The 13,609-nt window shown below is 43.3% G+C and overlaps 1 protein-coding gene across 4 annotated transcripts in view; it reads right to left on the bottom strand.

Annotated features, from left to right (window-relative positions):
* The window catches only part of SASH1 (SAM and SH3 domain containing 1), a 197,769-nt gene that overhangs the window by 57,748 nt on the left and 126,412 nt on the right, over positions 1-13,609 (bottom strand). For all 4 annotated transcript variants that reach the window (XM_082757961.1, XM_082757958.1, XM_082757960.1 and 1 more), the window contains exons 3-4: positions 5,891-5,941; positions 5,720-5,769 (exon numbers count right to left, since the gene is read on the bottom strand). In XM_082757961.1, coding sequence (XP_082614087.1) covers positions 5,720-5,769; positions 5,891-5,941 — 101 coding nt within the window. The remainder of the gene's footprint in view (positions 1-5,719; positions 5,770-5,890; positions 5,942-13,609) is intronic.

Below are 13,609 nucleotides of genomic sequence, written 5' to 3'. Positions count from 1 at the left end.
TTAACCTACCCAAAAGGAACAATTTATTCCATCAGTAATTAAGTGCAGCTTTTGGCATCCTCACTTTAGGGTTTTGTTTGTTTTCTGCTTTGTTCTCCTCAGTTTCTGCCCTCTCCTTGCCTCACGTCCTCTGGCAGAGGACTCCTGTTTCTTTGCAGAAGAGCTTTCAAATATCTGCCAAAGTTAATTCGGGCACCCTGTCAAGTTGCCAGAATCAAATATGACAAAATTTAAGCCCCCCCCCCATCCATGACCTGGAGTGATGATTTAATAACCTCCTGCTTTCAGAGCTTGACCTGTAGTTTGGATGCGGTAGGGGATGAGGATTAGGAAATCTAGCGTTAAAAACTACTGGCAAAGGCCAGTAGATTAGTGTACCAAAGGGGGCAGAATTTAGGCTTGCATGAACTCTGCTGCAAAATGAAAGCTGTTTTTAAAGACTGCTGTTTTCAGTAGAAAACACTGCTGAACATGGGGACACCAAACTGCAGGCACTCTCCCAGCCTCGGGCTGATGCGAAGTTCAAGCTTATTCCGCAGGAGTGTGACCGGTGTTACTATGGCACATCCACTGCAGAAAATCCTTAAGAACAGATTCAGTCAATAGTTTCTCCTACAGGGCTGACAACATGCAGATAACCACTTCTGTTGTGGCTTCACTGGCTGGCAGCTAACAGCCTCAGAGAAAACCCCAACTACTGAGCAGCCTGCAACTCCTCCTCTGACATCCACAACAAGCAACCAAGGAGCCGGCCAAACTGCATCCACTCAACGTGGGAGAAGCTTGGTTTAAGACGTGCACCCTGCACACGCGGAGCACACGACAAAGATACTCACTCTGGAGAGCAGCTGAAGCCAGGAGCTGAGCACGCAGCTGCCAGAGGGACAGCAGCTCCCCTGTGCTGGAATGCAAAGCCCCCGAGCAATGCTGCCCCATACGTGTGAGCTGCTTGCCAGCATCTTCTGCTCCGTGAGGCTGTTTCTGCTCAGCTTCCTGCTCTGGCAGAGTCTGGGATTTCAGTATTCAGGATCATTGGGCAGAAAACATTTAAAATATACTGAGCTGCAGGCTGAGAAGCATAGCTAGGCAAAGCATGGCACTCGATATGAAGTATGACCATTTACTTGGTCAGCAGTGTTCTTGAGTGGTACAGATCTAGAAAGAGACGGTGACTCATGCAGAAGTTGGCAATTCATAACATTCACTGGCATGCAAAGGTGGTAAGAACGCCTGTGAAATGCCACAAGCATTACCCCATGCATTACTTTGTGTCCTTCCTTTCTCTAGCAGCTGCAAATAAAAAGAATGAGTACACAGGAGTGAGTGACTGTACCTCATCCTGCCTGTATGTAGTGCTCTTGGGTCTCTCACCCACTTTTCTCTCTTTCCGGGCAGTTCTCTGATGCACCACGTTTGAAATTTGCCCAGAGGCTGCTGGAGTGAGCAGTGAGAGCAAGCAGATCTATTTCCCAAGAGGGAAAATACACAACTTCCCCTCTGCAACATCCCCAGTTCTTCTGAAAACAGGATGAGAGTCAGGATGCAGAAGCCTGACTTCAGGGGACTGGGTTTAACCTGGATTTCCTGGCAAACATGCAGAGCTCATCAGTTTGTCATGTAGGCCTGAATACTCAAAAATGGAACAGGCTAAAAGTTGAATTACATTGTTTTAAATGCTCTGTTTACAATTATGAGAAAACCCTGCTCAGTCCCCTGCCTGGGTAAACATCCTTGGGGTGTTGCCATCACTTTGAAATAATAGGGATTGTATATACAAACACATCCCCAGATCAACATGCTATGGGGACAAAGAGGGAATAGTAACTACTAAGAACACACTTACTGCCTATTTGCTACAGTGATTATTCTTCTGGCAAATCAGAAGTCAGTGTGTCTAATTGGAGCACTTGCAGTTCTGGGGAGATTTCTGTTCAAAAATGAAATGTCATGGATAGAGATGCTGCTGCCACTTTGCTGGAGGCAGACTGAGAGTCTGCAAAGTTACACCAGCACCCCAACTGATGCTGTGACTGCTGTTTAAAAGAAGGAAATTTTGGAAAGGGCAGAGGGAAATGAAATTAATTATTGAGAAAACAAAAAACAAACACCTCATTCCATGCCTTGCATTTTTTGCTGAATATTATACGGCTAGGAAGCCTGCCCAACTGCTTCATTTACAGAAGTAACTCTAGCATGGCCAAACTCAGAGCAATTGTGAGCTGAAGCTTGAACAAACATGACTTTCTCTTCCACTCTTTATTGATAGCTTTCCAGGCCACATCAGTACCCTTGGCGTTATCCTCCACACTCCTTCACGTGAATCTCACAGGCCTTTGATACAGTGAAGATTTTTCTCTCCTTGTCAGAATCAATCAAACAAAAAGCATCTTTGGTAGGGCATTTATAATGCGTAGTGCAGGTTCATATGTGCCGTCTTTATTTGTACTTTCATCAATTAACAGGAACAGCGTTGCCAGGAACAGAGGAAGGTGGCATTGCCCCAAATGCCTTTCGGAGTGACAACCACTTGAAGTGACAAGCAGCTGTCTTGAGGCTTGTTTAACCCCTTTTTGCCTCCCTCCAGGCACTACGGCTGTTCTTCTGTGTTACAGCAAATCACCCACTAGACAGAGACTTGCTTGGCAACTTGCTGGACTGAGGGGACCAGCTAATTTCATGCTGGCTTTGAACAGATGGTAATAATAATGACCCGGGCAGCACAGTTAGTAAGATTCAAGGCAAGACCGAACATACACTGCCTGTCCACATAAACGGGATTTTTTCCTACCACAGGGCATCAAGGCTAATCTGTTTTCAGTGCGGTGCACAGTGGAGCCTGTCAGACTTTCTCTTCAATCGGGCACCACAGAAAAGGAAAACCCAACCAAAGGTTAAAACAAACACAGTTTCTTCCAGACTCTCTCAAAGCCTCTTTCTGTCTGGAATCTCTCAACTGTCAAATTAAACAACCATCCAGGTGTGTTATTTTAGAGCTTTAGATCCTGGTTGGGTTAAGCTGCAGGGTGTGCAAACAGCAGCTCTGGGTGAGGGAGCTACCGGAGACTCCTGCAATACGCTGGGCCAATCGCTCTTGCCTCCTCATGCCAACAGGAATTCTCTTTTTTTCATTTTCTGAAGCAACCAGCTCATGACACTATACAGACAACTCCTCTTTGCTCACCCTAAAAAAAGTTTGTATTTTCAATACACGGACGTGTAATTTTTCGTTAGCCAAGCCTTTACTTGGGCTTTGGAAGAGTATGCACAACAACAGATTTTTCAGCTCCAAAAAGTCTGGATGGGCATTTTGGGACAAATCTTTCTAATTCAGACCTCCAAATCTATTTCTGAATATGAGAAATCGATGCACATCTACATCCAGTTTCAAGTTTGACAAAACAGCCTTCTAACAACAAAAGCAGCTTTGTAAAAGGTTCACCCCAGATCTATCACACAGCAGAGGTGGCCACAGAAGCAACGGTCCCAAAAGGACAAACTTCCTGTCTCTCGTAGCATGCCCATGCAACAAAACTCAGCTGAAAGCCATAAATTAGACAATGTACACAAAAAGCCACTAGTTCTTGACACATCCTCCCCCCAAAACATCAAACTCAGCATCTTAGTAACAAGTACAGATGGACTTAAAATAGTCATTTTTCAGCAGATCAATTTTATAACCTTTCCCTTCCTGGAAGAGGACTGAACTGACACGGGCATGCCTCTGAGCTAGAGAACTGAAACTAGCACTGATGGGGCAGGCTGCCACTAATAGGCCAGGCCTGTATCATTTCTGCTTTGATTATTTTCTATGGCATCAAGTAGATACTTGTTATTTTCAACACTCTGCCCAGTTAGCATCCATTATGTTGGCTTGTTTACTGAAGTGCAAAGTTTTGATCTGACCTCCCCTGTGCCAGTTTCACATATCTGATTGGGTTAACCACATACATCCCCTTTTGCCCCTTTTGAGGACAAAAAAAAGTCCTCAAAAAGGACACCTGCATTCTTGATAGGTCTTCAAAAATCATAGATCTCTTCCACCACAACTAAGATAATGAAGATAATTTCCTTTCAGTGAAGTAAACGGGTAGTCTTGGAATACAGTCATTCAGAAGATGTTTCTGTAGATACTGTCTCCTCACTCAGTTATTTGTGGTACAACACCTACACAGAGACACATTTTCGGAATCTGGCTAGAACTTGTAAGAGGAGTTTATTCCCAGTTGTGCGCTGTCCTCCTGCGAGATTTTTATCTCGTCATTATCCGAGGTGGGATAATGATGTTGTTTACCCATGGGGAAAACGCTTTGAGACGGAGAGAGAAGTATTATGATTATAGGATAACCTTGAAGGCTTACTTCCCAGACTGCAGTACTCATCATGTTCCCATCCACTCGGCTCCTTTGGTTTCATTACAACGTGAGACAGGGAAGTATCCTTGAAAAGAACTTCTCCATGTTTCAATATCTGAGGTATCACTTTTAAATCTTGCACTTGTAGGTTCTCTCTCTTAACAGCACATCAAATGGGGGCAGTGATGGTACCAAGGTAAAATTGACCTTATCTATCTTAGGCTGTTTTGAAAATGAGTATCTACCTCAAGCAAGCCATCACCCCTTTCTCTGTGAGTGATGAAGAGAGACAAGGCACCTCTAAAACATAATTCATCACTTTCCAAGATCTTCAGCACGAATCAGCTTTTAGACGTTTCTGCGGGAAGCTCCTAAAGAGCTGTTCCACTCCAAATACCTGACTTCCATGCTGCCAGCACTCAGTGAAGCAAGTCCCATGTGCCACATCTACTGCAGCTCTCTCTAGAACTGACACTGCTTCTCCTGAATGAGCAAGAGCAAGGGCAGCAATTTTATAAAACCTTCCTGTTATGGTTCAGTGGTATGGAATCATGGCTCCGCTAGAAGCTATTCAAATGCGAGACTGTAAAACTTTACTAAATAAAGCACCTCACATTCAGATCTGGACTCCGTGCACTGTCTCTGTACTAATCCAGCTGGCACAACCCTATGACGTGCAGGCAATTGGAAATACAGTGTCAGTTGTCTTCCTGCGCTGCTGCACGTTACCCTTAGCAGTAGGGAACCGAAATCTTGGGATCAAAGGAAGGAGGTGCAGAAAACAAGCACACATTGCAGCAGGAGGTGACAGTAAACAGAAACCCTCTCAGTCCACACAGAGAGCTTTTTATTAAGGACTGCTAAAATTAAAGTTCCTTTTAACTTGGTTTTAAATACTTCACTCCCTTGGCACCTTCTTCAAAAGCACAGTTACAAACCCAGGAGTGCACAGGAAAAGGAAAGTGGTTTAAGTTTGTAGCTCTCCCTTCCTCTAGTCTATCTTTTTTGGCTGCATTTAGGTCTAGCCCCAGAAAGTTATTTTTAAACAGGTTTAATTTGCAGAGAATGTGCAAACAGTGATGTTTCTCAGAAATGACTACCAGTTTTATCAGTGTATGCATGTCCCAAGTGCACACGAAGGGAGAAAAGACAACTCTCCCTTGATTTAAAAAAACAAAACAATAAAATGCCAAAAGAGGAGAGAAAGAGCAGGTTCCAAAATGGGAACCAGACAAAACAGAGGGTGGATCTTAAATCCTGGATCTTAAATCTTGAAGTACCAATGCAATTTCAAATCAATTTACTACATGGAAAAAGAAAACACCAAATTTCCCCTCTCCTTTCTTGCCTCCTGTGCCCTCACTTACTTTCTTTCAGTGTCTGGTGTTGACGCGGTGCTGCTGAGACCCAGTGACTCCTGCAAGAGAAGACACACAGCAGTGAGTGCAGACACGAGAGCAGCCTTTGCCCAGTTTATGCAGAATATCAAATGAAAAAACAAACAAACAAAAATAGATGACCAAAATCAAAGTGTTTACCTCAATTTGGGATCTCAGCTGTAGAGATGTGGGGCTGGCATCAGGTTTCTCCTAAAAGAGAACAGATGCCAGGTTAATGAAATGTCCAAACACCAGGAAGAAGAAGTTGGAAGCGCAGAAAAAGGAAGAAACCGGATAACAGAACCTTGGGATACCTCAAAACCTGCTGAATGGCAAACATTAACCTCTCCAGGAGGAAGCAGTCTCTGGATACAGTCTGAAATAACTCCAGCAAAAGCCAATTCCACTCCTTATCACTGGAGGTTACAGAACAATGTAAGATTGCCACACAGAAGGGATTCAAAACTAAACAGAAGGAGGAATGAGTTATTTTCTCTAAATGGTCAATGCTCAAAAGATGCTCATGGAAAAGGCCTGTTACTCTTTTCAGTATTTCAGAATTCTCTCCCTTATATGTTTAGTAAGAGATTTATTGTTAAGCCACTTGGTGTCCCGATGCTCTGTACAGGGTTCCAGAAAGGTTGAAGTGGGGCAAATGTGGGGGACAGAGTAAAAGCTCAGGATCTGTTTCTGTTAACAGACTGCAGGAGCCTAAATGTACTTGGCTAGAGCAGCCTGTGACTACACACACATCATGAACCATTCCCCAGCCTTCTAACCATTGGCACTTGTGATACAAGATTTATAAAAAACATAATTTACAAATGCTTAGCTACAACAAAAATATTGCTGTTTTGAAACTTTAAGGTATCATTTATAAAGAATAATAGATAATTATTAAGTATGAAAGTAGTATTTTTCTCTAAGTATTTCCTATTCCAAGCCAGACAGAATATGCCAGCTCAGTTCACTGCTAGATACAACAACCCTTTTCCATAGCCCAGTGTTAAGGTGCGTTGCTCAGTGACAGCGCATAAGAGCTAGGAACAATGCCCACAACTTTGGGGTCCCAATTATCATACTAACAATGTGGCGAGAAAAAAACATTCACAAGCTTTAGTTTCTCAAATGAGTAAAATAAAAAAAAAAATAGTTTCAGAAATTAGGCAGTTGAGGTTTTTTACGCATCACAAAACATCCTTCAGCAAAAATACCGCTATCAACAAGAATTTTGCTCATGCAGCTATCTGTATTTCCACTGCAGCTGTGGATTAAGAAGATGCAAAGATATAAAAGATGTAAAAATTACGCTATATCATCACACAACTTATTAGTTAAATTCAAGTGGAATTTCTGACAATTTTCTTTAAAGAGTAATATGCAGGAAAAAAATCAGCATTGAAAGAGCATTTCCTTTTAATGGGCTGAAAAAAACGCGCGGATTCTGCTCTGTTTCAGCAAGGCCTGTTTTTCACACAGAGATGTGCCAACAGGATGGACTTCAAAGCACCTTCCCCCAAATGTCTGGGATATAACCAGCTACCCCAGGACCCAGTCACTGAGGCTCCCTGCGTAATCAATGGAGAGGCAGCAACTCCTACAGAACAACTCGCCTGGCTGGCTTCCCACACCTCGAGTTAGACGAGGCGAGTCCCACTCGTGGTATCTAATTTAAGACTGTTAGCCAGCTACCTGAAAGGCACCTAGCATTAGCAACGAGTCTGGCTGAAGTCAGTGGGAAAATTCCAACTGGGATGACGGAACAAATTATAGTTATTTGTCAGTGCGGAGAGCTGCAATTCACTGCTTGATCTGCATGTGAAACAAGGGGGGCGCCTGCTTATGACCAGATATTCTCAGCCAGCTCTGCCCCTAGAGAAGTTGTTACTGCAACCCAAGGGCCAGTGTGGCTGAGTAAGCAACCACAGTCGTCCACACGCTCACAAAAAAAAGACACGGATTTATTTCTCAATCCTGGAGGTCCTTCTGTTCACGCATTCCTCAGCCTCCATGTAAACCTCTTATCTCTGTGAAATTGTACTTCCTATGCCCTTTGTTTACAGAAAGGGTGACAAAATGTTCTTAGCATTTAATACAAAAAGGAAAAGTAGACACAATTTTCTGGAAATGCAGCATTTTGACGCTGAGCAGGAAATCGCCGCTAAGTGCCGTGAAGTGGTGTGGGATTAGGGCTCCCAGAAAGTTTGCAAGGCCAGAGGAGCCCAGCCTGGTGACGACCCCAGCAGCCTGAAGGACACAGAGTGGCTCATTGCCACGTGCTTGGTATTGAGCACTCAAGGCTGACATGGGGTCATTGCTCAACTCGTGGGATTTGCCTAAACACACGCAGTCTGGGTATCTGCTTTTGCTGATCCTATTGCACAAAAAGGGAACCGAAGTCCTTGAGTGGAAGTCAGCACCACAAGGGGACCGTGTCCACCCTCCGGCAGCCCCAGCAGGGCTCCTCCTGCTGTCAAGCAGAAGCTGGACCGAGCCCAGGGAAATTCCACAGATGCTCACAGATCAGGGAAGTGAAATTAGCCATTTGGCACCAGGCATCCCTCTCTCTGTCCTTTGGCTCTGTCAAAATGGAATCCAAGAAAATTGTTTATCCGGGGAGGACTGCGGGCACACTGCTGCAGCCTTCCTCGCCCCCTGGCCCACCCTGGCCTCACAAGGAGGAAGGAAGCAGCAGAAGCCCCGTGCTCCAGTCCTGTCTAATTCACGGGCACTTCATTTGTCCACTGACTGGCACACGGCTGAGAAATGGAGCATTTTACAAGCTATCACGTCTTAAAGTTTCATGTAGTCAGGAAGGAGAATCCACTGTGCGTCCAACATGCCTTCAGATCCCAGCTTCTCAGCAGTAAATATTCCACTTTCTGATGATTTACCTGTTGCCTTAAAAAGCTGCCTGCTGCATTTTTTAAATATATATATATATATATTTAATATTGCAGTTTTTGTAAATTATCATTTACAAGATGATATCTGGGTTCCCAAGGCCTTACAGAAGTCTTTTGCATGAGCAGTTGCTTGTGGATTTGTAGCCTGAGACCGCAATTAGATGGAAAGTTACCATTTTCAGCCTAAAATGAAAACTATTCAGATGAATAGCCAGCTGCATCCTGTGTAACAAAATCCTAAAAAAAGCTGACTGTATTTGCTTTCTTTTTTTCTCACTGTCAAGCCCACCCTGTTTGAACAGGAGCAGTTTTATATGATCAGGATGACTGGAGGACAGAAGCAAGGACAACTCTCCTCTTCCTCCTCTAAAACTTCGCAGTGCTGGAATGCAAAACACCCGACGGTCCTGTATTACTGCAATTATAATATCTACCCCCGTTCTACTTCTAATAGAATGATATTTTTGCTATTACTATTTAGACAAGAAACCAAAGGAAAATACTTAGGAAAACATTACTCTTGACTGAACTTCTGGTTCAGGTTTTTATCACAGATCACAGAAATTTTATCAACCTGGAGTAATTCTATTTATTTAGGTTAAAATCCGTTAAACCTTACATTACAAATCCACGGGTTTTGTTGACTTTAATACATCAGGATCAAAGCCTTTTTCTATCAAGGGCTAACTCTAGAAGGTTGAGAAAGCCTTATACGGTTGGCGTGCTATGTAGCACGCTACATCTTTTAAAAAAATATTTTCCAAGATTGGTTTCATGAAAGTACATCTTTCACCATTCTGAACTGAATCTCAAAAACGAAATACAGGAGAGCTTGGGTTTATAGAAGATACTGCTGCAGTAACAGCCACCCCAAGCCTGCATTTCAGTGCTCTGGTCTAGACAAAGTAGGCGTCAGGGCAATCGGCATTTTCTGTCCTAGCTGCCTGCCGCCCCAGATAACTGCCCACCACGTGGATCCACAAAGCTCGTCTGCAGCGTGCCAGACATTCATGCCACTTGCACGCTAAGCAGTGTTTGTGCAAGAGATCTACTGATCTGAGAAAGACCCTGCCAAAAGTGGCCACCGAGCTGAAGGGGTAAGGCTCAGGTGGTCTGGTGCATGAGAAGTGTGTCAGTGTTTTCTTTTATTTTCTCCCAAATCTCTCATATTGAAAGAAAAGGCGACTTGTGAGCTTACTGACCAGGAGTTGTGGTTTATGCTTCAAGCCTTAAGTTGATTGCCTCAGGGCCCAAGAAAGAAGCTTCCTTTACAGGTAGCTTTCCTGTTTATTTTGTTCGCTGTGTGATTTATCAAGTCATTTGGTTGCAATTTCTCTTCAAATAATTAAATAATTTCTAAATAATTAATTTTAAAAATCTTAAGTAATTTCTAAATAATGTCATTTCTGTTCTATATGTTATCATCCTTGTAAACATGCTGAAAACAGTCTTACTGTCTTTATGAATCAAGCCTGAGAAGTGCATAGGGGAAGAAAGCATTAAAGCACAAAGCATACAGGGAAGAGGCTTGAAACACATTTCCTGGCTAAAACAACATGCTCTGAATTCATGAGGGACTTTTCCTCCTGCGGTAACTTCAGTTCAGTTGTTCTGAGTGCAACACAAGAGATAAGGGAAATCTCTGCCTATCTGAAGGTACGACTGTTCTGCTACTGACATACACAAGCGTGGTGGAGGAAAGCATCCAACTGGAAACCTGGGCACTCAGAGCAGGGCTTGTGCGCTCTACAAGAGGGCACTTGTGTGTTTTAATTACCTAAGCATTAAGCTTCATCTACGTTCGACACTACAACTTTGTCAATTTAGGAAATTATATTTATTGAATGAATCCCTTACAATTAGAAATTCATGAACCTCTTCACAGTTTCTACCACAGCAGCTGTATGCAGCTAAATTATAAATTTAAACACTCCTGTGCAGATCCCAAGACAGGATTAATCTCACTCTGCAGACAGTGAAAAGTGAGGCGCACACAAGTGCTGGGGAAATTTAGTGACATAACTAATGGAAAAGATGACTGAAGTGCTCATAAATTTATAAATAATTTTAGGAAACCATTTCCACAGGTGTAGATAAAGCACCTACAGCAAAAAATTTCTACAAGAAAGTTCTGAAAGTCTCTTCCCCCAGACACCTCCCGTTTGCTCTGAAGGCGCAGTGCCTGCTCCAGTCTTGCTGCTGAGATGATTAACCACCACCACATCTGACAGACAGCCGGAGCACCACAGGTCTCCAAGCATTCGTTTTGCTCAGAAAGCAGTCGTTCTGCCTGGGGTCCTCCATCACACATCACATTTCAGCCTCTGCAGAGGTTCTGGAGAAGGTGCAGGCAAGCCTTTGTGCAGGGACCGTGCAGGTACACAGGTGCTTAATGGAAATTGCCTGGGAGGCACTAGCCACGCGTCACGGAGCAGAATATAGAAATAAAAAGCCCTATCCCCGTGGCTACTGCCTCAGCAAGTATTTGAAGGGATTATCCAGCTCAGTGAGCTTCCAGGGGTGCAGATCAGCAGAAGTCCCATTTTGAGGCTCAGACTGCTGCCTCTGGTCCATCCTTTCACTGGAGCCGTTTTGGTGGAGAGGGGAGGCTTTCTGCTCCTACATGTTAGGGCCAGAGCTGACACATGCTAACTGATTACATCCTGCAGCAGCACCAAAACACTGGACCGAGGAAATGAACTAAGTGGGAGGAAAGGTGAAAAAATGGGATTTCAACCAAGTAAAGACTTCTACACATGAAATAACAGTCTAAAAATCTCGATGCCTCACAAGCAACACAGACATAGGCCAAATCTTAGCTTAACTACTGATGATTGTAGCTTCAGAACAAAAATGCTGCTACAGCACTCACGTGCCTGCTTTTAGCAGTAGGCATGAAAGAAAAAACATGCCTCTTGGCTTGATGCAGGTGCTGGACCTATCGAATGTAACACGTCACAGGGAGCAGTGCTTGACATTCTCCCCTCTACCAACAATAAAAGCACAAGTGGTTGTTTTTAGTTTTTCCCCCGTATGAAATACACTGCATTCAACACTAATGTTGGAAGCCACAGGGGCTGAAAAACATTCTACAGTAATTTTGAAAAAACATAATTCATTAGTAATTACAAAGGAATGACAGCCTTTGTAAAGCTCTGTAACAATAAAAAGCTATGCAGAGCTAACTCAGAAATCCATTCGTAACAAACAGAGTCTGAATCCAGTGAAATTACAGTGCAGACAGGGAAAAAAAAATAAACAGCAGCAAAAGCCTTCAGAGAAAGGAAAGTCGATACAAGAACACAGCTTTCTACGGTGGGAAAATCAGATACATTTGGATCAATTTTCCAAACAAGCTGAAGCAAGCCCAAAGCTACGGTAGCTCTCTCGGTGCTAAAAATGTAATAATGTGAAGGCGTATATATGCAACCAGGGCACTGCAGGTCTTTGATTGATGTGTTTTACACCCATTACCCAAATGCTAAAATGGTAAAGCCTCTAGACTGGTGTAACTGCATCTGCACTAGAGCTGTTGGTGGTATAAATAGGACCTGCCATTTTTGACTAAAAGTCCTGATGTCTGTCAGCATTAACAGCTAAACTTTTCTTGTTCAAGTATGGCCAAAAAAAATATGTGTGTGAGGAGAAATAACGATAGAAAACAACGCAAAAGAGGTGGGGTTTCAGGAAGGACCTGAAGCTCGTGAGGGTGCTCATGGCATTGGGGAGAACTGCGATCTTTCAGGTGGATGAAAAAATAGCCAAACACATCAGGAATGTTTAAACACGAAGCGAGAGGGTAACTAAGCAAGCAAACAGCTTTGTTAGAGTGCGCTTTGCTGTGGGAGCAGGCTGGGTGGGCAGATGAAAGAGCTGTGGCAGCAGAAGCACAGGGGACAAGCTAGGGCCGGGGGACCAGGCTTTGTGCCCAGTGTGTCCCCACAGCGGGGTGCTGGCACAGGACAGGTACCAGCACACCAAAACAGGGATCTGGCATCTCTGTGAACTGCACGCTGCCCCCGCCCCTTGCTTTCCAGCAACTGCAGGGTCAGGAATTTAGAGTGGTTTTGAAGTGAAACACTAACAGTGTTGCAGATAAGGGGAGAAGAATCACAAGCAGCTCCTCATCTTTAAAGCCACGGAGAATATTCCAAACTTCTCGTGAGTATCAACAGCTTTGGTCAGCCTTTATGCACCTTTCAAATTCAGTATTCTGGTTATGGTCTGTCTCCTTTTTGAAACGTTTCTCAGAACTCACTGATTTTTCATTTCCATGTATACAATGCTGTACTACATTTATTATGAAGCTTATTCACCATTTTCCCATTTTTTCTTCAGTATTTTCAAGAAGAACAGAAGACATATTTTGGCTTTGAAAACATGCAAGGAAAGAAAAATGGAGTCTCTGGCTAAGACTGATGCCTCCAGGAAACTTCTACAGCCACACTATAAATCCTCTCAAACAGACATGCCACGGAAACACCAGCTAACACAGATCCACTCTAAGCTGTATTGGTATTGATTATGCATTTGTGCATCTACAAGCCACTATCCATGCCTGCAGCACACAAAATTTCAGGTGATCTGTATTGCAAATGAATATAATCTTGTGAGCTGCATCAACTGCTACACCAAAATCCCAGGGATTCTGGTGAGTTTGGTTGTTACTGAGGTACTGCTATTTTTACAAGCATACTCACACTTTGACATAATTAATTATACTAGCTAACATTAAAAAAAACACCTCTCTGTTGTTTTCACTTTATGTTATGCCAAACAGTAAGTTACCAATGAATTATTCAGATCTGTAGCAGAAAAACTACAGTTGACTTTGATTCACTAGGGCCTTAAAAACATTGGTGAAATTCTGGAGTAGGCAAATCAGAAGAAAGCGCTATTCATTAAAAAATCCACAAAGAAGGATTTTTGTATTGCCACAGATGCATGGGGTACCAGCAGTCAAGTCTTTCAT

The sequence above is a fragment of the Aythya marila genome, assembly GCF_965140915.1.
Source record: "Aythya marila genome assembly, chromosome: 3".
NCBI classification, from domain to species: Eukaryota; Metazoa; Chordata; class Aves; order Anseriformes; family Anatidae; genus Aythya; species Aythya marila.
Note: the sequence above shows the minus strand (reverse complement) of the source record. Positions and strands in the feature narration are given on the sequence as shown.